The sequence below is a fragment of the Vulpes lagopus genome, chromosome 17, assembly GCF_018345385.1.
Source record: "Vulpes lagopus strain Blue_001 chromosome 17, ASM1834538v1, whole genome shotgun sequence".
NCBI classification, from domain to species: Eukaryota; Metazoa; Chordata; class Mammalia; order Carnivora; family Canidae; genus Vulpes; species Vulpes lagopus.
Window position 1 is genome coordinate 36697560 of NC_054840.1, and position 23778 is coordinate 36721337.

Below are 23778 nucleotides of genomic sequence, written 5' to 3' on the forward strand. Positions count from 1 at the left end.
CTGATGTGTATATATGATTATAGAACAGAGGTTAAATTCACATTTCTTGAAAGCCAGCAATAATAATTAGAAAAAAAAAACCACAACCCTTGGTCATCCTTTGCCCAAGACCACTCACAGCTTGCTGGAGTTGATCTGCCCTCCTTCTGCTGAACCACACCATGCTGTTTACTTTGTGGTAACCCCCACATTAAGGCAGGGCAATGCCAGAGTCTGTTTCCCCCCAGAGCCCCAGGGGTGGGCCAGGTAGCAGCAGCCCCTACCCTGGGTGTTCTCATCAAACCCTCCCCTCAGGACAGAGAGGGAAGAAAGGGCCTATTGTCTCAGGCCACCTTTCCCACCTTGGGTGACCTCCTGTTCTTACAGTTGCCAGGCCAGGGGCTAGGCTTCGGGCAGCCTCTCCCAGGCATCACTCTCTCTCCTTCTGACTCCTGCTTGGTCCTTCGGCCTCTGTGGCCCATACAGTTCACAGAAAGCTATTGGAGAGGCTAAAGATCCAGGAAACTGAGTTTGGAGGCCATTCGCTTATCACCTCGTTAGAGACTGTTCAGTGGAGGGCTCATGTTTTATGGATTCACAGTCTTACGGCACCTCTTCTGCCATGATTTGCCCATTCATTTTCCTAGCAGCTTCTTAGAAGCTTTTCAGGAAAAGAGTAAATGACCGTGCTTCTCAACTGGCTTTTACCAATACATGCTAATATATTTCATGCTTGACACCATTGAAACGATCCCTGGTACTTGGAAATCAACAAACCAGAATCATTTTGTATGGATTTTCCTCTCTGCCTAGAGGATTCTTACCCAGGATAAAGCTGTCCCCTTTCTGGGTGTCTGTGGCACTCCCTGAGTAGCATCTGCTCTCCGCTCCTCCCAGGCAGAGGACAAAACCAGACACACTTCGAGTCTCATAGGGCTGTCACCGTTATGTTGGCTGTTTGATGATTATGAACATGAAATGAAGGGAAGTGTGGTCCCAGACCCCAGAAGCCGGGGTGGAAAGAGCACATCTGTATAAGAACAAGTGTGCATGTGGGCACCGGGACAGGAGTGCGCCCCACCAAGCAATGGAACAAAGACAAACCTTGAAGAACAGTTATAATTTGACCTATTTATAAAAGGCAGTGATACTATCTCAAGGAGTGAGCAAGAACAACATGAAGAAAAATATGGGTGTTTTAGAAGAGTGGCCTGAGCACAGGTTGACTTTGCCTGTGTGTGCCCTTCTCTGGCATTTATAAACCATAAGAAAATCAGTGGAAGGCAAGTTTAGCCAAAGTTTGGGCTGTGCCCTTGACATAGACGTGCTTTTATGTGAAAATCTGTCTCAGTGCCCTTCTGGAGTTGCGAGCAACACCTGGGAGGCTTCTGGAGGCATTGTGGGCCTTGGCAGCATGACTCTGGGCCCTTCACGCAGCTCCATCTTCATGCTTTTCCAGGCATGTTGCACGTGTGACCATGAGTGCCTCTGAGATCAAGGAATCCAACTCCTAGGTGACAGAGTTGAAGCCAGTCATGAACCAGCAACAGAAAAACGTGACTGAAGTGGACCCGAGCACAAAGCTCAAAATATGAAATTTTGCAGAATCTAGAAGCAGATAGTTCTTTAAATAAAACTTACTTTGACTGTTTTAACATGTGCATTTTCAAAGTGATAGAACCGTGAAAACATCCAGAGTATGGACTTCCCCATTTTTGTTTACTTAGCACTGCTCTCTAGAATATACCACCTATGTGGACGGGAATTTCCATATCCTTATTAATGTTTGGGTAGTCACAGTGGAGTTATCACTTCAGAAATAATTATTGTTCATCATCAGGAAGTACAATACTTGCTTATCTTTGAAGTGACTTCAGAGTAATACAGAGCCTGCTAAGATGTGTAGTTTGCTACTGGTTTTCATGATACAAATGATGGAATCATGTTTTTTTAACATGATTTGACAGGCCCCAAATTTAATAATCCTGAAGCTTTGAAGTAATACTTAGAAAGACCACCTCCTGTGCAAACCCTAGTGTCCCATATAAATGTCAGAGAGCTGTTGGTACAATATAACATAAGAACATAGAGAATCCGGGAGCACCTGGGTGGCTCAGTGGTTGAGCATTTATCTGCCTTGGGCTCAGGGCATGATCCTGGGGTCCTGGGATTGAGTCCCATATCAGGCTCCCTGCAGAGATCCTGCTTCTCCCTCTGCCTGTGTCTCTGCCTGTGTGTGTGTGTGTGTGTGTGTCTCATGAATAAATAAATAAAATCTTTTTTAAAAAAAGAACATAAGGAATCTGGGTGACCATCGTGCTGGTGGGCTGGCGTTGAATACCATGGCGGGAAGTTGTGTAATCCAAGAATTGAAAGCCCCACTGAGCCAATGCAAACACTAAAATAATTCATTTTTACAGCTTAAGGATATCCATTCTTTCCTTTGAGATTTTTCCTCTTTCAGAATGAGAGAGAAAAGCAAACAAAGGCATTTCGAACTCAGTGGGTCTTTTTGTACTAAGGGCCCATTGTACAAACAGTGCTCCCCCGGATGCTGATTTATGTAGATGTTGACTACACAAGTATAAAACGGAGTCCCCAAACAGTATTTGTTTTTGGATGAATAATTCATTCGTTTTCCTTGCATGAGTTTTTCTTGTCTGAAGAACTGGCCTTTCAAATTAAATAAATATAATGTTTCAAAAGAATGTAGGCATGAATATTCATAAAGACCAAAACAGTGAACATAAAATAAAAAGCACTTTTATATGACATTTAATTTTTTTTTTTCATGAGGCCCTTACTTTGTGGATTTTTTTTTCTTTTGCTCTTTTGAGATGATATTCAAAGTGATTTTCCAGGACACTGTTTCTTCTACATAGCCTACCAGTTATTGTGGTAATACTTGTTTTCAGATCATTTCATACAGCAATATTCCCCTTTACATAAATAGAAATAAGGTAGTACTTGCATATGGCACAATCCATTAGCCATAGGTTCAGCCTGCTAGGGTGTCAAGCCCTTGATAAAGTGTCTAAACTGGAGGAATGCCCAAAAAAAAAAAACCCAAGCCCCCAAATAAAATAAGATTATGTACCCTGGAAAACATAGCTTCTTCAGACACATGAAGTATGGCAGGCTATTTTTAGGTGTTTCTACCTATGTGCCAGTGATTGAAAGGTTAAGAACATACATGCAATACTTGTGTTAGTTAGTATATGCTGGGAACACAAACAGTGAGGATCTGCTCTTCCCACTTCCTTCAGAGATGGAGGTAAGAGTAGAAGAACAGAAAGAAAAAAGATAAACATGAATTACGGCTGCGGTTATGTCTGCCCAAACAACTGGTTTAGAAGGAGCCAGTGTATATGTTCGCTTTGATTGATGGGCTCTTTCAGAGTTGTCAGGTTATCTTCTATTAAGGGATCCCTGAGATTACTGAGAGAAGTGTGTCACTGTCTGTTTTATAAGCACTGGCTACCCCACACCATAACTGTTTGTCTTTAAACATGACCACATACTAAATGCTGATTTAATTGCAATGTGCAGTATAATTTAAATCTGAGTGGTAATGAGAGTGAAGTGACTGTAATTGCAGCAGGAAAGGTTAAATCTATGATGCAGTCTTCCTGACTGCTCCATATTCATTTGCCAGGGTGGAGGGACGGGAAGTTCTTCGCAGGAAGGGTGGGATTGTGCCTTTCTGGTCCACTTCAAGGGGAAGCCATTGAGAGATGAAAATGTTCCTGGGAGTCACTTGTGAAACTGAAGGTTGGGAAGGAGAAGGCTGTTTATCACCTTTGGAAAAACATGACTTAAGAAAATCATCAAAGAGCACATTATTTCTCCTGATCATGTGAGTAGAGAAAATAAGTAGACACATTCTATTAAACATTATTTTGCCTGATTACTTCCAAATGAACTTGCTATTCTTTTTCTTTGCCTTTGATGAGAAAAAATTTTTTGTAAGAAACGGGATTCCTGTGTTGGAACAAGCTGTTTTGGGTAGGGCAGATAGACTTTCAAGGTACCTTTTATTTTGTTTTGTTTTTTAAACATTTTATTTATTTATTTGACATACAGAGAGTACAGACAGGGGGAGCAGCAGAGGGGGAAGAAGAAACAGGCTCCCTGCTGAGCAGGGAGCTGCATGTGGGGCTCCATCCCAGGACCCTGGGATTCTGACCTGAGCCGAAAGCAGATGCTCAACTGACCAAGCCACCCGAGCGCCTAAGGTTCTTTTTATTTTGAATAACATGAATACCCTGATGCACTGAGGGGCACTCACCTCACATTGCTTCATTAACCTGTAGGATATGCCAGAATAATATTTTCATTTTTGTTTTTTGTTTTTTAGCTTTAGCAGAAGATTATGGCTTGTTTTTATGCTACCTTAGGGCTTTGGACAAAATGCTCAACCCTTCGGCACCTTGATTTTCCCAATTGTAAAATAAGAAAAGACTTGCCATAAATCTTGTTTGTAATGGGTATTGAAATTGATAAAATGTCAATTTTAGGTCAGATGATGTTCTTTCTATATACTCAGAGATATTTCTGGCAACACACCCACTTTTTCTCCTTTCTTCTGTTGTTTCTAAAGACTTTATTATGCAATTTGGAGACTTTGAGAAGCCTGGACATTCTGGTAAGTGACTGTCTTAGAAACAATGCTTACCAATTATTTTGCCATGAGTTAACATTTTGCTGGAGCCCTATAGCAACTCCCAGGAGTCCCAAAGGAGGTCACTTCAGTAGCAGGTCACTTCTGATATTAATTATTATTGCATTAGTCAGGTTTCTCCTCTGAATGCTGAATAGCAAGCAACCCCTAGGTCCAAGTGGCTCGTGGAGTAATAACATATTTCCTATTCTACACTCAGCAGTCTGCTGGTTGGCTGAATTTGTCTGGTCTCTTAACCCTACAGGTCTGCTGTGTGTGTCTTTAGCTCAGACCTGTTTGAAAGAGTTGTCTTTCTGGACCATGGCCTTCTCATTATGGAAGACCAAAACTCCAAGGAGGCTGGCAGAAATGTACATTGAGGCCTTTTAAAGCCTCAGTTCTGAACTGGAATGCTGTCAGCCCATATTCCATTGCTCAAAGGAAGTCACATGGCCAAGTTCAAAGTCAATCAGCCAAGGATGTATACTCCACCTGCTGATTTCCATGGCAAGAGCTAGGAGAGAAGAAAGAATTGTGGACATATTCCATATATTCCACTCCATCTGGTACATTAGAAAACTGTGCTGAGGAATGTTAAAAAATGCTTCGTGTTCTCATTTTTATCTTGGCCAAGGAATCACTATCCAAACCAGTCTACAAAATATGAATTGATGCTCTGGGAAACGGGGATGTAGGGGGTAACACCATACTGTTTCTTCAGGCCCAAAGGGACACAACTTAAATGCTTTCACAATGCAGAAGGTAACCCACATTCAGACGCAGTAGTTTGCTAATCACTGGTGGAAAGTTTCCCGATTTTTAACTCTAAACATATCAGACTTGCAAACAGACTCTGCTGTCATCATGTGACTGGGGTGGGGGGAAGGAGACAGGGAAAATAAATGGGCGAGCTTGAGAGTTGATCTTCATTCCAAGCAATTCAAGTGTCTTAAGAACAGGATTTGTGTTTTCTCCATAATAGATAATAAATTGCCTTGCATATTATACAGCAAAAATAAATACTGGGGGATACGTGCATATGAATGATGAGTGAAGAAAAGGAGATGGCACATACAGGTCGGTGGATACCCCAAACCAAACAAGGAGCCAGAAGGAAGAAAAAAGGGAGGAAAGGGAGCCACATCAGTCACTACCTGCCACTAAGTACTGCTCAGGGCTCTGAACAGACAGAAGGCTGGGGAGACAATAAGCTGTCTTTGTTCCCTTAGGACCTCAGGTTTTTACATCCTACTATTTTTTTTTCAAGCATTTTAAAATTTATGATCTACCTCCTACTTATTTTAAATGAAAAAAGGCACAGTGAGAGTCATTGTTTCACCTCTGATTCCTCAGTCTCCCTAAGTCTGAATAACATTTCCCAAGAAGAATGGGAGGTACGCGGTGATTCATGATTTCATCAGTACTCTCCACAGCCCAGGCTTTCCATCAAAGAGCATAATATGTAGCCTTTCACTTCAAAGCATAACATTTAAAGAAACGTTTTCATGTTCTATACGAGGGAGTTGATGCTGGGGAAATCATCTAGGCTGAACGTGGCTATAGAGGAAATGTAACTTCTTTTATTATCAAGTCATCAAGGTTTTTCTCGTGTTTTATTCTGAATTATGGTCATAAAGGATGTTTTTGAATAGGAACATCAATTTCCAAAAACTTCTAAATATGTTTTTCGTTGTAAGAAAGATGAGATTCTACTTGAACTTCTCAGATATTGAACAAGAGATACTGTTTGAGGACTCACGTGGACAATTCCGTTTTCTGCTGGTACACCAGGGCTCCCCGTCAGCACAGTGGTCACAGCAGAATGGCGCGGTGACCGCACAGAGGAAGACATGTGATGTGCTCCAGGCTGTCTGTGATGGTTGAGCTGGTCCTTTTTGCTCATTTAGTAGAAATGACGCTGGAAATAAATGATTTTTTTTAAACCTGGTATTTATCTTAAAATCAAATGGGTCTCTTCTTAAGACACTTGAAATTGCTTGGAATGAAGGTCAGCTCCCAAATGAAATCTAGTAACTGGGTCAAAGATGAGTAATTACTCGTCATCATTCACTGCCTTGTTGATGAACTCAGTGTCTGTTTAGCACTAAACTTTGAAGAGAATCCTGTGGCAGAAGGGAATATATTTCTCATGTCCCATGGATCTATCTGATCAGAATATTGGAAATTCCCCACCATGATCGCCACCTAATTGGGAGTGACTGACCATTGAACCCACTGACAGCCTTTTGGATCCAGGTGGACCCCACACGTATCACCTGGGAACGGGATTACAGTAGAGCATCAAATCCATAAAAACAGGGCAGGACCCTAGAGTGTGTATTTCTAACACACTCCCAGGTGAGGTGGGGTCCAGGTGTGAGGCCCACACTTGGCATAGCAGAGATGTGAGCTCCACAAAGCAAAGGACGATTCAGGGTCCCTTTTGGTCCAGAAGATGCCAGGAAGTGCAGAGGAGGCCTGTGTCTCTGACACCCTCATGACTAGTCAGCCGGACAAAGAATGAACTGGAGAGAAGGGAGAAAGATGACGCACATACCCAGGCAGCTGTCATCAGACACCTGCGGCTAGCGAACGCAGGGCACATGGTTGGCAGTAGTAAGTGCGTTTAATTTTCATTACTTGCTCTAAAAAATGCTCCATATCACTTGCCATCAGGGAAATACAAATCAAAACCACAATGAGATACCACCTCACACCAGTCAGAATGGCTAAAATTAACAAGTCAGGAAACAACAAATGTTGGAGAGGATGTGGAGAAAGGGGAACCATCCTGCACTGTTGGTGGGAATGTGAACTGGTGCAGCCACTCTGGAAAACTGTGTGGAGGCTCCTCAAAAAGTTAACAGTAGAGCTGCCCTGTGACCCAGCAATTGCACTAATGAGGATTTACCCCAAAGATACAGATGCAGTGAAACAAAGGGGCACCTGCACCCCAATGTTCACAGGAGCAGTGTCCACAACAGCCAAACTGTGGAAGGAGCCACAATGTCCTTTGACAGATCAATGGATAAAGAAGATGTGGTCTCTATATACAATGGAATTATACTCAGCCATCAGAAAGGATGCACACCTACCATTTACATCAACATGGATGTAGCTGGAGGGTATTATGCTGAGTGAAACAAGTCAATCGGAGAAGGACCATTATCATATGGTTTTACTCATATGTGGAATATAAGAAACTATGCAGAGGATCATAAGGGAAGGGAGGGAAAACTGAATGAGAAGTCATCAGAGAGGGAGACAAATCATGAGAGACTCTTAACTCTGGGAAACAAACTGAGGGTTATTGGAAGAGAGGTGGGAAGGGAGATGGGGTCACTGGGTGATGGGCTTGAAGGAGGGCCCGTGATGTGTTGAGCTCTGGGTGTTATATGCATCTGATGAATTACTGAGCCCCACATTTGAAACCAGTGATGTACTAAATGTTGGCTAATTGAAATAAAAAGATAAAATGGTTTTATTTACTGACAGCATTTGTGGGTCTTTTAATGAAGAGTGTGTAGCTGTGATACTCTGCTACTGCGTTACCTTTGTGACTGATCAGGGCTTGAGGTTAGCTGGAATGGAAAGGAGTGTCCTCTGGTGTGCCGCCACATGGCTGTGAGGATTAATGTGTGTCTGCAGAGCACCCACCCCAGGAAGCACACGCTTGTCATCAGTCGGCTGCCTTGGACTCCCCTGCCCTCAGCTTTCATGTGTCACTGCACCTGGAATGTTTTATTCCTTCCTTCTGCAAATATTCGTTGAGGTTGTTTATGGGACAGGTACTGTTCTCAGTTGTAGGGAACCATTGTCCATGCAGGGCCCTTGTCTCCATTTTTATGTGGGGGAAGACAGAAGATAACGATTAGAAAAATATAAACATAACCATTCCAATTCCAAGAATGATACAAACAATTTAAAGCAAGGTGATTAGCTAGAGAATGAATGGGGTGATATTTTAGATAGAGGATCAGTGGATTCTCTCTGGAGAGGTGGTGTTTGAGTTTTAAACCCTAAATGACAGGAAGAAGCCAACCAACAAAAGAGTCTTGGGGCAGAAGAACAGAAAGTGCAAAGGCCCTGAGGTTCAGGGACCAGGGTGAAGGCCAGTATGGAGGGACTGTGGATGTGGGTGATAGGAGTTGGTGAGATATGAGATTGGAGGTGTCAGCCAGATGAGAACTTATTGGCATGATGGAGACTTTGCATACTTGCCCAATGTTACAGAAAGCCAATGGCAGGATATACACAGATGGGGGGTTACGTCCGTTTTTAATGTGCTAAAAGATCACTTTGGTTACCATGACATGTTAGCTAACAGCTGCATCATGTCCCATGATTATCATTCCTGTTTTGTGGGGAAAACATTTAAAATCTGATTTTGTAGCAACTTTGAGGTCTATAGTACAGTATTGTTATTCAGTCACTGTTGTGCTTTTGATCCCCAGAACTTCTTCCAGCTGCAAGTTTGTACCCTTTGACAAAGATCTCCGCATTTACCCACCATCCTAACCACTATTCTATTGTTTGTACAAGTTTGGGATTTTTAGCTTCTGCCTCTAAATGGTGTCATGTATAAGTCATGTATAAGTCAATCATCAGTGTCTTTTTCTTTCAAACTTCTTTCATTTAGCATAATGCTTTCAAGGTCTACTATCTTAATTGCAAAGGGCAGGATTTATGTTTTTCTTATGGTGTGTGAATAATATTCCATTGTGTAGGTGTGTGTGTATGTATGTACATTTATCTTTATCCATTCATCCATTGATGGACACTTAGGTTGTTTCCGGATCTTGGTATTGTGGATAGTGCTGCAATGAACTTGGGAGTTTTCAGTATCTGGTCTTCATTTCCTGTGGAGATATATATATACCCAGAAGTGGTAACCGTATTGTAATACATAAAAGTATCTCATCAACATGTTGTATACTGTAAGCTCACACGTTATATATGAATTATATCTCAATTTTTAAAAGAATCACTTTAACCTCTGTGTGGAAAATTCATTCTAGGGAACAGTAGTGTAAGCAGAGAGGGCATTCAGGATGATGTTACAGGAATCCAAAGGTGATCGATTGATCATGTGACTTGGGCTAGAGTTGCAGCCACATATGGAAAGGGATAGGTGGATTCAGCATGTCTTCTAAAGATCAAGAGCATGAGGAAGAGAAAACTATTAAGAATAGCTCCTGGGTATGGGGCCCTAGGTTCATTTGATGAGATGGGAAAGAATATGAGTACAAGGGTGGGAGGTTGGGGAAATAGATGAAATATGTGTGATGAGAATTGCACCCACATGCCTGAGGCCTGTTTTGATAATCCAGAGTCACTGTAATGCATTCCTGTAAATAGTACTAATGACAGTTTGGCTCTTATGTTTGCATAATCCACTATGGTGCACAAGCATGAAATTCAGAGTTAAATCCTAGAACTGAGCCAGTGGACTCAGCCTAGAGCCCCACATCAACTCTTGTGAGGCCTGGATAAGCCAGAGCAAAAAGCGAATGGAAGCTGAGAAAGTTCCAGAAGCATCTGGAAGCATCCATGACATGAACTGTGCTGAATTATACCTGAGTCTGGGATCTAGACCCCCTTCTGTGGGGCAGAGCCAGGCAGTCCTTCGCTTGGTTTGTTCTTGTGGGAAAGCCTGTCTTGAGCTGGGAGATGTAGCTTCTTTACTGACACCTGAGCTGAAGTGTGATGGGATTTTGGTGGGATGGCATATATAGGTCCACCAAAGTCTAGTCATGCATGCATATATACCACACACAGGAGTTACGTACATGTATGTGTGTGTATGTATACCAGTTTGTTTCTCTATATGTATGTATGCACACACATAGATAGATATAGGTACAGATGTGCAGGTACACACCCCTCCCCACTGGGGGGACCTGGGAAAGAAAGAGGGGAAAGGGAAAGAAGATAAACCTAAGAAAGAGGGTCATCATAGACATCCATAGAAACTGGACGTACTCTGATGGCTTCACTAAACATCAGTGTGGCTTGAGGGTCCCCAATTAAAGAAGAGACTGTTTATACAGTAGTGAAATTTGTACTAGGAAATGTAACAGTGACTCAAAGCAATCCTCATAGAAAGTACAGTCAACGAACATGGTAAGAAAATGCTGATCTAAATAAAAGGGTAAGTATCATTTTGCACATCCACAAATCAGCAAAGGAAAAGAGAGAGAAACAAACCAAGGAACAGATTCTGAACTAATGACAACACACTGCTGGTTACCAGAGAGGAGCAGGTGACAGGATGGGGGAAATAGTGATGGGGAGGAGGAAGGAGTGCACCTGTCCTGATGAGCACCTGTTGATGTATGGGAAGTGTTGAATCAGTATATTTTACATCTGAAATTAATATTACACTGTATGTTAACTATACTGGAATTTAAATAATAACTTAAAAAAAGTTAAAGTACATTTCTGGCTAAATATCTTTCTAGTTGTTTCTAGAAGAAAATGTAAATGCTTCTAATTAGTAAGTGGTATAGATGTTCTCAAAGCCAGCAATCCTTTGAGATGGAAGTAACATTCAAAAAGAAATTTTTTATTCAAATGTAGAATTTACTTTCAGAATGCTCAATTAGATCCCTATATTCAAGAATTCTCTCTTTTCGTTTGGCAATTTTTACTAAACTTTGGCATTTCTAGCTATATTCTAAAGCAAGATGCAATGTTCAAAGAACTACAATTCATGCTTTTTCAAAAAGGTATAATTCCTATGGTTTTTAGTAAAATCTCTCTCTTTGAAAATCAAACTACTACTTTAAACGCCATGCTATTTTTTTATTTCTCAGAGATTTGTTGGAGAGAAAAATGATTTGAGGAGCTCAGCTTCTGATTATAAAATACTTACATTCACTGAGATGTTATTTCTCTTAACATTATTAGCATAAAAAATAGAAAATATTTCTCTGATGGTGTATTCTCAACAGAATTGTGACGATTTACATAAGTAATCCTGATCATCTTGCTGATTGTGCTTGCTTATGCATTCTCCGGGAGATTGGAATAGACAACAGAGCTTCATGAGAGCTGGGGTACCACTGGGAAGGAAAAACTAGGGGCTTCATCTTTTCAGCTACTGTTGCCATGTCTGGGAACATTTTGCTTGCCATTGAACTCTGAAACACATGTGAATTACACTCTGAAAGTCCACAGACTGTACAGAGACCTGGGCTGTGAAAGACCAGATTTATGTAGAGAGTCAGGTTAGGACCATTTCTATGTCTATCTTACCCTTGCATGAGTGATACCTCATCTCTTCTCCACATTTGTGGAGATTTTCTGTTTAAAAAAGTTTAAAAATGATTTTTATAAAATATTTGTGATTCATAAACTGTAAATCGCTTGATGTTGTGGACGCTTATTCTTTATCTCTCAGGTGGGAACGGAGCATGAGATGTAAAGTGGATGGAAAATACTTGAGATCTAAAGTCTGACCTACAGCATAATCTTTTTTTTTTTAAAAACTATTCTTTTTAGAGAGAGAGCATGAGAAAGAGCAGAGAGCACAAGTGGGGAGTGGGGAGAGGGGCAGAGGGAGAGGGAGAAGCAGACTTCCCACCAAGCAGGGAGTCTGACATGGGTCTCAGTTCCAGGACCTTGAGACCATGACCCAAGCCAAAGGCAGACACCCAACTGACTGACCCACTGAGGCGCCCCTGTAGCATAATCTTGATACTGTTATTTGATTTGTGCCCTCCAGAAGAGCAGAGTTGCTTAAAAGTGTAATAATGAGCAGAGACCTGAGTGCAGAGGGGGAAGCCAGGCAGGAGTCTGCGGGCAGAGCACCCAGGACAGACCACCTGGCAGGCCCCAGAAATGGCCATGAAGGCCAGATCATGGGGAAGAAGCGAGTGGGCGGAGTGGAGGGGAGGTGGCCCAGGAGGCTACTGGTAGGCCACTGCCAGGACCTGGGAGTGTACTGTGAATGAGCTGGGAGGCCAGCTGGAGAGCATTGGTGTAGAAATGATAAGGATTTGTATTTGAGGTGGGTCTGGAAAGAGGTGAGATTTCAAGAAGCCAAGAAGAGGAATGAGTATATTCTAAGGGTAGACAGTGGCAGACCTGGTGGGGAGCGCCCCCTGCTCACCGGGATGCCCTGGGCTGGCTGGAGCAGAAGTGCTTCCAGAACAGGGTATGGATATGAGTGGAGAGGCCTGTCCGAGGAGAGTCTTGACTTCCAGGCTGTGCGATTTCCACTTTACTCTGTGATCATAAGAACCCTTCAAGAGAAGAGTTCTGAGCACAGGGGTAGGCCAGAGGAAATGTTCATTCAAGAAAGCAACTAATTCAACCTGTGCATTCAGAATAACGAATCCAGCAGCTATATGTTGGCTGGATTAGGGAAAGGAGAATGTTGGAGAAAGGGATATCCGTGAGAATGTGACAGCAGTTAGATAAGGTACTCCTATCTTGCCATGAATGATCATTAGTATAAGGAAATGCTGAGTTATCTGGTACATCCTTTGCTATGGAATATTCTGTAATTGGTGAAAAGTAAATCATATATTCACATTATATCTTGGAAAGATGCCCATGATGTGTAATTCAGTGATAAATAGCAAATTACAGAGTAATGCATATAAAAGCATCTAATTTATCCATCAATAAAACCCATGTTATAGTGTGCATGTGTGCATGCAGGCACGAATGTACATATGTGTGTATGTATGAGCTCAGTGTTAGTCAGGACCACCTAAGCTGTGCTTGGGATCCCAGGGGTTTACCACTACAAAGGATTTGGGCTCATTCAAATGAACACAGGTCCATGTGGGTCCTCTGAGGGAGTTACCCCTCACTTGAGGGACCAAGACTGGAAGAAGCCCAGATGTCATGTATCCATGATTGCCAGAGAGGGGAGGGGGCTTGGTAAGTTGTGCACTAATTTCCACCCAAAAGACACCTGTGACTCCTACCCACACTGCATTTGTCAAAGTGAGTCATATGGCCTCATCTGACTTAGAAGAAAATACTCAATGCATTGGTACTGTGTTCCCAGAAGGAAGAAAGTTAGAAATATTTGGTAATGAGTCCTAGTGATTACCAGAAGCATGGAGAATGGGGTGGAATGGGCAAAAACGAGGTCCCCTTATTGGGGGAATGGGGAGAAGAAAGAGAGAGAGAAAAGCATGGAAGCATGTTTCTTAACATATGGAAGAGGAATGAGCCAGCCTAGTGGAAGTAAAAGGGGAGAGGAGTAGACAAACAGATGCGGTTCACTAGAATCCTAAAGTAAGAAGACATTGTTTTTGAGTGTGGACGTGAAGAATCGTCAAAGGTGAGGTGTAAACGTTTGCACCTGGGTTGTTGGGGATGAAGACATCATGGGTAGAATTGCCTTACCCTGCTGGGAAGAGTAGGGTTAAGAAAATAAGAAGCTCTTACTTTGTTTGAAAGTTATGGGGCAGATGTGCCTGGGTGGCTCGGTTGGTTGGGCGTCCAAATCTGTATTTCAGCTCAGGTCATGAGTCCAGGATTGTGAGATACAGCCCCACTTCAGGCTCTGCACTCAGCGGGGAGTCTGCTTGGGATTCTTTCTCCCTCTCCTCCTACCCCTCCCCCCACCCCACACTCACGTGGGCTCTCTTTCACTGTCTCACTCTAAAATAGATAAAATCTTAAAAAAAAAAAAAGTTATAGAGCTTGAGGTTCAAGTAGACCAGTGGGATGTGTATGTCTTATAAAAGGCAAATGGCAGGCTAAGTTCAGAGAAACACTTCAAATGGTTTTATTGGGCTGCGTGCCGCTTCAGATATTGTACTAATTCAGGGTTCTGGGCAGGGTCTCAGTCATCAGATCAGTGGCTACTCTTTCTTCAGCCTCTGGACAGAGATACATATAAGGGGAATCTCAGTCATGGAAATGTCCCCATGGTAACATGGAAACCCAAATGCCTGCATTTGCCTTTTTGGAGATTTTAACCCACACATTCTTTAGATGTGCCAAATCCATTTCGGTTTTACATATGGCCCTATTTGAAATTGCTTTGGAAAGAAGGCAAAAAAATAAATAAATAAATAAATAAATAAAGAGAGCCCTCTGGGAATAATAAGAAGTAAAGACTGTTCCCCCTGTGGGACTTGAAACCACACTTGACTTTCTTCTTTCCTTTCCAGCCTGCGGAGTGATCCCCAGGCTCCCCGAGCTGAGCTCCTGAAATGTTGCCACTAAAATTCAAAACTTGATTTAATACAACTTGCTTAATTGACCTTTAAAAATTTCACTTTGTTGTCTAAAAATGAACACTTAGCAGGAGCAACTGTATTTGGAAAACAGAATGTCTATTCTCCATTTGGTTACTGCAGATAAGCCTTCCACGTGCTGCCTTTTCAAAGCTCAAATTGTCTGTGGAAGTGTATAGTAATTGAAGTAATGTGAGAGTTTTAAAGCTGTCCAAAATTAAGCTGTTGAAAAGTTATGATAATTTCAAAGAACTGCTACAGGTTTTTGCATTAGAAGAAAAATACGTAGTTGTAAGAGAGAGGCTCTTTTTTGTAATTGTAGGTTCTTATACCTGAAAATATTTGTTTAATACTTCGTGTCGGATATAGGATTTTGCATTAATGCTGTGTATAGAAATAAATGTCTTAATTGAAAATATTTGGTGGGTATTAAGGATTGCAAAGTCAATTTAACTTTCTCAATAAGCCATGACTGTGCAATAATTGTTTATCTCATTCACATTCCTAAAAGAAACTTTTTCTCTGGTTTAGTGGCTGCCAGCCAAGGTGATCTTACCCCCTGGGAAATATTTGACAAAATCGGTAGACATTTTCAGCAGTTGTCACAACTTTGAAAAGGGGAATGTCAATGGTGTCTACTGGGTGAAGGCCAAGAATGTTTCTACACATCCTCCACTGCACAGGACAGTGCCCATCACAAAGAAGTATCTAGCCCCAAATGTCAGTAGTGTTGAGGTTGAGAAACCCTGATTCTCAGTGAAATATCTGTTTTAGCTCATAGGGTGTCCATATTTAGTATAACTTTTCTCTGATAATTTTGCTAAATATTCACTGTTGCATGTTATTATTTACCATAACTCACGCTATAAATATAAACTGAAAGTGAAATATGTAGAAATGAAGGAAAGATGAGCCTATCTTTGAAACATTAGTAATTTTGTAATGATGATTAAATTTTGTAATGATGATTAAAACTTGGTCCTACCTACTGAAAGAACTCAATATCTGAGCCAAGATGTTGAGTGCTTTCCATGATTGTCTTGGCAGGAAGGAAGAGAGCTTGCTGTCTTTCCATGTCAGACTTGTAGACGTGGTTCGTGGGCACTTGTGTCTTCTGTTAGACCTTAGCTTCATGAAATTTCTATCAAGGGAGAGAAATACTGCAAACTCTTTACCAAGAACACATGGAAGAGTTAAACCTGTGGGATCTAATTTGGGCTTTGATAGTGACTACTTGGGAAATACTGGCCAAGTTCCCCATTTCTCTGGATCGGTGATATGCCATGCAGACCTCCGTGTCTATACAGGTGGGGGAACCAGAATGAGTCTGGTGCCCTCCTGGGCCTCATTCTCTTCAGATCTTCTGGGAGCAGAGCCTTTTGCCCATGTCCTCATGAACATATATCCCAACTCACTGCAGAAGAACTGGCGCAGTGTCTCCACATCCTTCCAGCCGTGCTGGGATTTGGGGTTCTTTTCGTAGCACAGATCACTCTGAATTTGGGACAAGCTCTTCTCCCCTTAGCTTCACTTCTGTTCTTGGGTGAAGAGCTGTGAGGCAGGGTGCACCAGATGCCGCTCTTCTGTTTCCCTGACCTCGGCTCTTTTTCCCACTTGATTTCTCACTCTATCTTCCTGCTTCATGTTCTTTCATCTCTACTTCTTTTGTAATGAAAACGGTCTGTTTTATTACCTACTAAACCACTTTCCTTTCCATTCCAAATCTTTCTCTGAGCTTTCATATTTTTTTTTATTGAGGTGACATTCACATAACATAAATTAGCCATTTTAGAAGGAAGAATTGGGTGGCATTTAGTACATTTGCAGTGTTGTGCAACGAACACCTGCATCCAGTTCCAGAGTGTTTGTCATCACCTGAAGGGGAACGCTGCCCCTACTGAGTAGTTACTTCCCACTTCCCCATAGAACCCCTGCCAACCTCTAATTTGCTTTCTCTCTCTGTAGATTTACTTATTCTAGATAGCTCACAGAGATGGCACCCTATGATATGGGGTCTTTTGCTCTAGCTGCATTCACTTGGCATAATGTTTTAGAGGTTCCTCTGTGTTAAAGCAGGCATCAGCACTTCATTATTCTGGCTGGCCAGTATTGCACTACCTGGGTGGCCACAGGCTCTCTATCCATTCCTCCACTGGCGGACATTCGTGTAGTTTCCACCTTTTGCCAGTTGAGAGTAGTGCTATTACGAGCATGTGGTTGCATGTATTGAAGTTACCTGTTTTCGCTATGTGAGGACATATTTTGACCCATACGGCTGGGTCATATGGTAGTTGTGAGTTTCACTTTTTGAGAAACTGGCAAACTATGTAATTTTGTAACAGCCAAACCATCAGCTAAGCTGTTTGATTTTTGTTCGTTACATGGCCACACTATTTCTACTTTGCCCAGCTGTTCCCCCCTCACCCCCCCCCCCACACCCTCCGGCAACACCTGTCCATCCTCCACGAGTCTCCAAGTCTCCGGAAACAGTGTGAGACGTCACTCAGGAATCCATGCGTGCTAAAGCACGGACACTGAACCCGGGGAGTTTAGAACCAGCTCTGCCTCCAGATCCAGAAAGCGCTAATGTCTGCAATGGTCTGGGTATCAAAACTGGCCATCCCCAAATTTTGAACAAGGACAGTTTTTCTCCCTCCCAATAGTTAGTCCTTCATTGTAATCCACTGGGTTTGTTTGAACGTGCCGTCCTGTTTTATCATAATCCACTAAGTGGGTGCCATTTGAGGTGTTTTGTGCAGCGTTTCCTGGGAAGGAGAGGGGATGCCCTGGGGAATGGGGACTCTCTGTGACCCTCCGTGTTCTTCTCCCATAGGTGTCGTTCTTCCTCTTCATCATCTTCGTGGTGTACACCATGCTGCCCTTCAACATGCGAGATGCCATCATCGCCAGCGTGCTCACCTCCGCCTCCCACACCATCGTGCTGAGCGTCTGCCTGTCCGCGACGCCGGGGGCCAAGGAGCACCTGGTCTGGCAGGTGGGTGACCTCGCCTCTGCCGGCGGCCCTCACCATCCCACCCGGGCTGCTGGAGGTGCCGTGTGCTGGTTCAGGGCGTGACTGTCGGTACCTGGCGGGTGCCGGAGTTCTGCTCGCCCGTGTGGACTGGAGCGTTTCTGGTGGGTGGCCAGCCACACCCGCCTCCATCCGTGGAATCAACGCTTAGCAATCAGCGTTGGGAGAGATTAGAAACGGTGGTTCCATTTTGCTGATTGCTGAATGATAGTATGATTGTGAGGCCTACAAGCTGTTCTTACTGTGCATTAGAATTTAGCACTCTTATTTTTAGAGTGAAAATAGCTTGCACAATTAAACTCCTAATTCTCCTCCGCCTCTCCCCACCTTGATATCCAAAACCCCTTCTTTATGGAGGAGAAAAGATTTCTCCATTTCTTAATCTCCTGTCAGGTCCATGGCATTAAAAAGGTCTTCTGAAATGCTTCGACAGAAAATTTAGCTTTACTAATAAATGACATTTCAAAGAAGCCATTGTATTTAATTAGCTAAAAGCATTTAAAAAGTGATTTGATATCCTGCTACGTACATCCATAAACATGAGGGTCAGTGGCTTGGAGTTACTCCTAAGTTTCTTTTTATTACCTAGAACAGGTATGTTTGATTTCGCTCTGTTAGAATTAGATGTAAGAAGTGCAGCCATGGTGTAAAACGCAGGGGGCACTGACGGAATTGATTAGGAACAACACTGCCATTGAAAAGGGGATTTTAGAGGTGGGTCACATGAGCCCTGTGAGGTCGGAGAAAGTGGTTTGTCATTCAGTTGATGGAATGTTTTATTTGGGAACTTGAAAGGGAACTGGAGGCTTATCCTTGGGTGTCTAGTAATCCCTCTGAATTGGAAAGCTTTCTGCGGATCCCTTTTCTCAAGACTCCTCTTCTAGAGCTCATAACAGAGGAGCGCTCAGAGTGGCCCAAAAGACCTGCATTTGTGAGACATCCTTTGTTGGCACCGAGCAAGCATAAGAGCACTGGCCCCAATTCTGCACAGTGGGCTGCAGGGTCACACGGGCTAGCTCCGATGTGGAGGAAAGTGAGTCCTTGTGGCTGAGCCCAGGAGCCTGCAGCCCCCAAGACGCAGATGGAGACCAGTCAGTAACTAATCAAACGAAAGCAGGAAGGTGGTGTTTTCTGAAAAGAAGAAACAATCCAGCTGTGCCTGGGAAGAGGTGGGGAACATGTTCCTTTTTATAGGAGCTCTGCCCCAGCTTGGCTTCCCTCTGCTGCATTGCAGAGCTTCCCTTGAAGATATTTATGGGACATTTCTCCTTTCTCCCGTAAATTTACTTTTCCACTCTTCCCATTATGGGGCCTGGGTGGTGTGTGTGTTTCTGCAGGAGGAAGGAGTATGTGTAATCTGCTCCCCCCCGGCTGACAGTGTGAAAATCACTGCAGGAAAGTCCTTATCACCCAGGCATTAGGGCGCTTGAGCACATTTTCAGGACTCCCAACACCATGGTTTTAGGTTCCCCTAGAGCACATTCCTTGAACGTGTTGTACCTTTGCCCCTTCATGAATACAGTGCCTGCAGGACAGGTGTAATAGAAAAAGCTATCTGGGAAATAAGGTTTAAGATACATGCCTGTAAGGATTAAATAGGGTTAAAAAAAAGAAAAAGGGGAAAAAATAAGTGCTTTGTAAAGACTCTGGTGTATTCTAGGTCATTACATACTGTAGTGATTTTGGTCTTTTTTTTTTTTTAAAGCATTTTTATTTTCTTCCATTAGTTAAAAAAAATGGGAAAGAATGTAATCTTATTTAATTACTCAATTTTCAGAACACACAAAGAAAAACAATTCTTTTTTTTTTAAAGATTTTATCTACTCATTCATAAGAAACAGAGAGAGAGAGAGAGAGAGAGAGAGAGAGAGAGAGGCAGACACACAGGCAAAGGGAGAAGCAGGCTCCATGCAGGGAGCCCGATGCGGTACTTGATCCCAGGTCTCCAGGATCAGGCCCTGGGCTGAAGGCAGCGCTAAACCACTGAGCCACCCGGGCTGCCCAGAAAAACAATTCTTATCAGTGGGCAGCAAGAGATAGGAAACTTCTGTAATAGCAGAAAGAAGAAAAGCTTTTCCTTCCCAATGATTTCATAGGAGAATAACATTGAAAGGAGCAGAAGCACAGAATGGCAGGTTTCCTTTCTTCAGAAGTAAGTTCACAATGATTCCAAGAACCAGGAGATACTGATAGATTTAAAATGGAAGGTCCATTGGTAAATGTCAGGATGATGAGGTAAAAGAGCTCTAGGTACCTTTGGCCACTGTAGGCTGTAGGGCATCAAACCTGTAAATAGCTCTGGTTTGTGATGTGATGTGCACTGAGTTCTGTTTACCTTATCTTACCTTATCTTATCTGATCTCAATCTCATAACCCTGAGATCATGACCTGAACCAAAATCAAGAGTCCAAACTGACTGAGCCATCCAGGACCCCCACTGAGTTCTGAATATGAACCATGTGCATACATTAGAATGCTACAGATTGGGTGGTTATATTCCTGCAGTTTAATTGTTTAAAGCAAAATTATCTAAAATAAAGGATGTTGGTTTCATATGAAGAGGGTTGCCTGTGGGTGATGATCAATATCACCCTGCCTTCCAAGTCATACATTTTTGTTTAGCATGGATCCATATTAAGAATTTTTGTTTCACTTTATTTTTTGAACATTGGCAATCTGTCGATAGCATATAACGCTTCTCTATTAACCAAGGTGTTGATGTCATAGAAAACCCTATTCCCTTCTCTGTTGATTAACAGAGTTCATTGTTCTCAGGAAATTTATTTTCCCAGCATTTAACTCGAAGTAGAGTTCAGTCTCAGGCTATGTTATATCACCTAGCTGAGGAAATTTAGTTAATAACTGAAAATCATGAATGATAATTTTTAATGCATTTAAACATAAAGTATAATCCCTAACCCATTTTTTGACTTTTATTTGGAAACAATCACAGACCTACCAGTAAGTTTCCAAACCTAGTACAGAGCTTTTTTTTTTTTCCCCCCTAGGGGTTATGCATCTTTGTCCAGCATCACAGAAGTGATGGCATGTTCTCATCACATTTGGTCATGGTCTCATGATTTATGCTGGTCATTAGTGTGATGGCGTGGTCGACCAGGCTGTTGCACTTTGGATTTACTCTGTAATTAAGACATTTTGTGGAGAGGTACTTTGAAACCAGGCAAATATCCTGTTTTATTTCCTTGTTGATGTCCACACCATCTTGCATTTCCCTGTTCTGTACAATGGATTAGAAGCTGTGACCATCATTATTTGTTTTGACACCTAATACAGGCTCAGATGTGGCCAGTGAGCACCCCTTCAAGCTAGCTGCTACACCATTTTTGGTGTGTCCCCCTCTCTCTTGGAGAACTTGCTTGCTCTCTGCCAAAACAAGATGTTCCAGGCTCATTTCATGTCTGCCTGCCCTGGCCATAAAATCCATCATCTCTCTAAGGAGCCCTGGTTCTTTTTAGTGAAGAATGGCACTTAGAAACAGGGTCTGGGCTGTAGGTCTTTTCATTCCCACTGGGTTGTCATTACTCCAAGGCAAGGCGCACACACATCTACACCTACATCTACTTTTATATATCCTTATGACTTCACACTGGTATTTCCAACCCGCCATGGGTTCCATGCCAGTTCTCCCCCCGCCTTTCCATTGTGACTTCAGGGCCAATAGTGAAAACAGTTTAGTTCCCATGATCCTTGATGTATTTACTTACTTGATCCATCCCAGGATATAACCAGTCTCCTATTTCAGTTCCCAACCCTACCGCCACAAAGGTGCCTTCTCACTTGGCCCAAATTCCCTTCCCGTTACACATGCCCTCCTTCCCTGGACCAGGGTCTGACACTCCATCCATGTGGGGGTGTCCCCTCCCCCAGCTGGGGCTCTGTCCTCTGTGATTTCCCCATTGTAGACATTCTTGGGTCCCAGCCCAGCTGTATCACTGTGGGCGAAGCCAGCCTCCCTGGCTCCCTGTAGGTGCAGATGGTCCTTGCTCTGCCTGATGGCTGTGGACCGAGTTATTCAGGAGAGAAGAAAGGGGCGCCTTGGTAACTCAGTCAGTTGAGTGTCTGACCCTCAATTTCAGCTCAGGTGGCGATCTCCAGGTCATGAGATTGAGCCCTGCATTGGGCTCTAAACTCAGTGGGGAGTCTGTTAGAGATTCTCTCTTTCCCTCTCACTCTGCCTCTCCTCTGCTACTCTCTCTCTCTCTCTCTCCTTCTAAAAAATAATATAAAATAAAAATAAATAAATAAATTTGAAAGGTTCCATTCAGGGGAGAAGGAAAAGGACAAAAAGGGCAGGAGGAGATGATGGTGTAGGGAAATGGAAGAGAAGGAGCACGTTTTGAACAGTTTCCTTGTGGAGGACGAGGAGATTCTTTCCAATGCTCTCTGTGATCCCTGTTTGTCCTAGCCTCTCAACTTTTCTTGCAAGTCCTTCATCTTTATTTTCCTAACTGGGTTTCAGAGGACAGTTTCTGGAATCTGGGATGATCCTTAAATATTAGGAAACATAAAGAAGATAAGTTTCACATGGTCTGTGTAAGAAGAATGTATTATTATTTTTAAATTAATTTTGTATTTTAGAGAGGTGGGGGAAGGTCAGAGGAAGAGAGAGAGAGAGAGAGAATCTCAAGCAGATGCCTTACTGAGTGTGCAGCCCAACGACGGAGCTCGATCCCATGACCCTGAGCTCATGACCTGAGCCAAAATCAAGAGTCAGGTGCTTAACCAACTGAGCTACCCAGGTGTCCCAAGAAGTATATTATTTATCTATCATAGATTTCATGTGAGCACCACAAGTCCTTAGCAATTCGTGGTTAACTAGAAAATAAGTCCCCTTGTATCAGTAGGATACTTTTGACTACAAGAGCAGCAGGGAGTCTTTTGTTTATGGCTGGATCAGGCAAAGGGGAGCCCCAGGTTAGGAAGACCACCCGAAGCCTCCATACTCGTGCTGTGGTGCTGCCTCCCGCTTGAACTCAGGGGTGAGGGTGGCAGGTGCACAGCCCTTAGGATTGGGAGGCTGGGCAGGAACCTTGCCTCCCAGATGGGGAAGCAGGTCCATTGCTTGGGAGACATGGTCCAGCCTGCAGCCTGTACATCTTAGATGCACCTGTTGTCCGTTCTGTGTTTGCCAGGTCTCCGTCCCTGCAGGCAGGGTACTGAACCACCCTCAAGGAACTACTGAATGGTCCTGTTTAGGTATCATGATTACCTTTTCTTTCTTTTCTTTCTTACTCTTTTTTACTTAATTTTCTTATATTTTAATTTCCTTCATATTCATACCCCATTCTGGATTTTCATTTCATGTATCTTTTATTTTCCCATGAGACAAGGAAGAATTTTAATATAGATTTACTTATACAAGCCAGTTATATGGGAATCCATATTTGTTAAAAGAGATAAGTTAAGGAGCACTTATTGATTTTCTAACAGGATTACTCATACTTCTGATAAATGTAGGATTCTTATATGCAGTGGATACTTGGGTATATTTATGATACAATTTGAAAAAAAACCTTAGTTTGGACCTAAAATAGAAAACATAATCTCTCATCTATGGCAAGAGTATAACCAGTAGTAATGCAGCTTTGTTATATAACCAGTTCCTCTTCAGCATAATTCAGGAACTGTATATTGGAGTCTGGAATTAAATTGCATTTAGGATCTAATCTGAGAAGCTTAAAAGGAAAACAGCAGGTTACCGGCTGCCTGGTCTCTGGCTCTGGAAGAGACTAATTGTTGGGAATTTGAATCTCTCTTGCTACTGTGTTGTCTTTGGAGAAGTGCAGGATGTTGATATTTTCCACAAAAGGGAAGAAAGGGGACTGTAATACTGTTCATTTCATGTAACATCTAGCTATCAATCGAGTATGATCCATATTTTA

At 42.7% G+C, this 23778-nt stretch overlaps 1 protein-coding gene across 2 annotated transcripts in view; it reads left to right on the forward strand.

Annotated features, from left to right (window-relative positions):
• ADCY2 (adenylate cyclase 2) overlaps positions 1–23778 on the forward strand; it is a 387405-nt gene that overhangs the window by 91231 nt on the left and 272396 nt on the right. For both annotated transcript variants that reach the window (XR_005984284.1, XM_041731928.1), the window contains exon 3: positions 17678–17839. Coding sequence is in view for 1 of the 2 variants with exons in the window: in XM_041731928.1 (XP_041587862.1) it covers positions 17678–17839 (162 nt within the window). In the remaining variant the exon portion in view is untranslated. The remainder of the gene's footprint in view (positions 1–17677; positions 17840–23778) is intronic.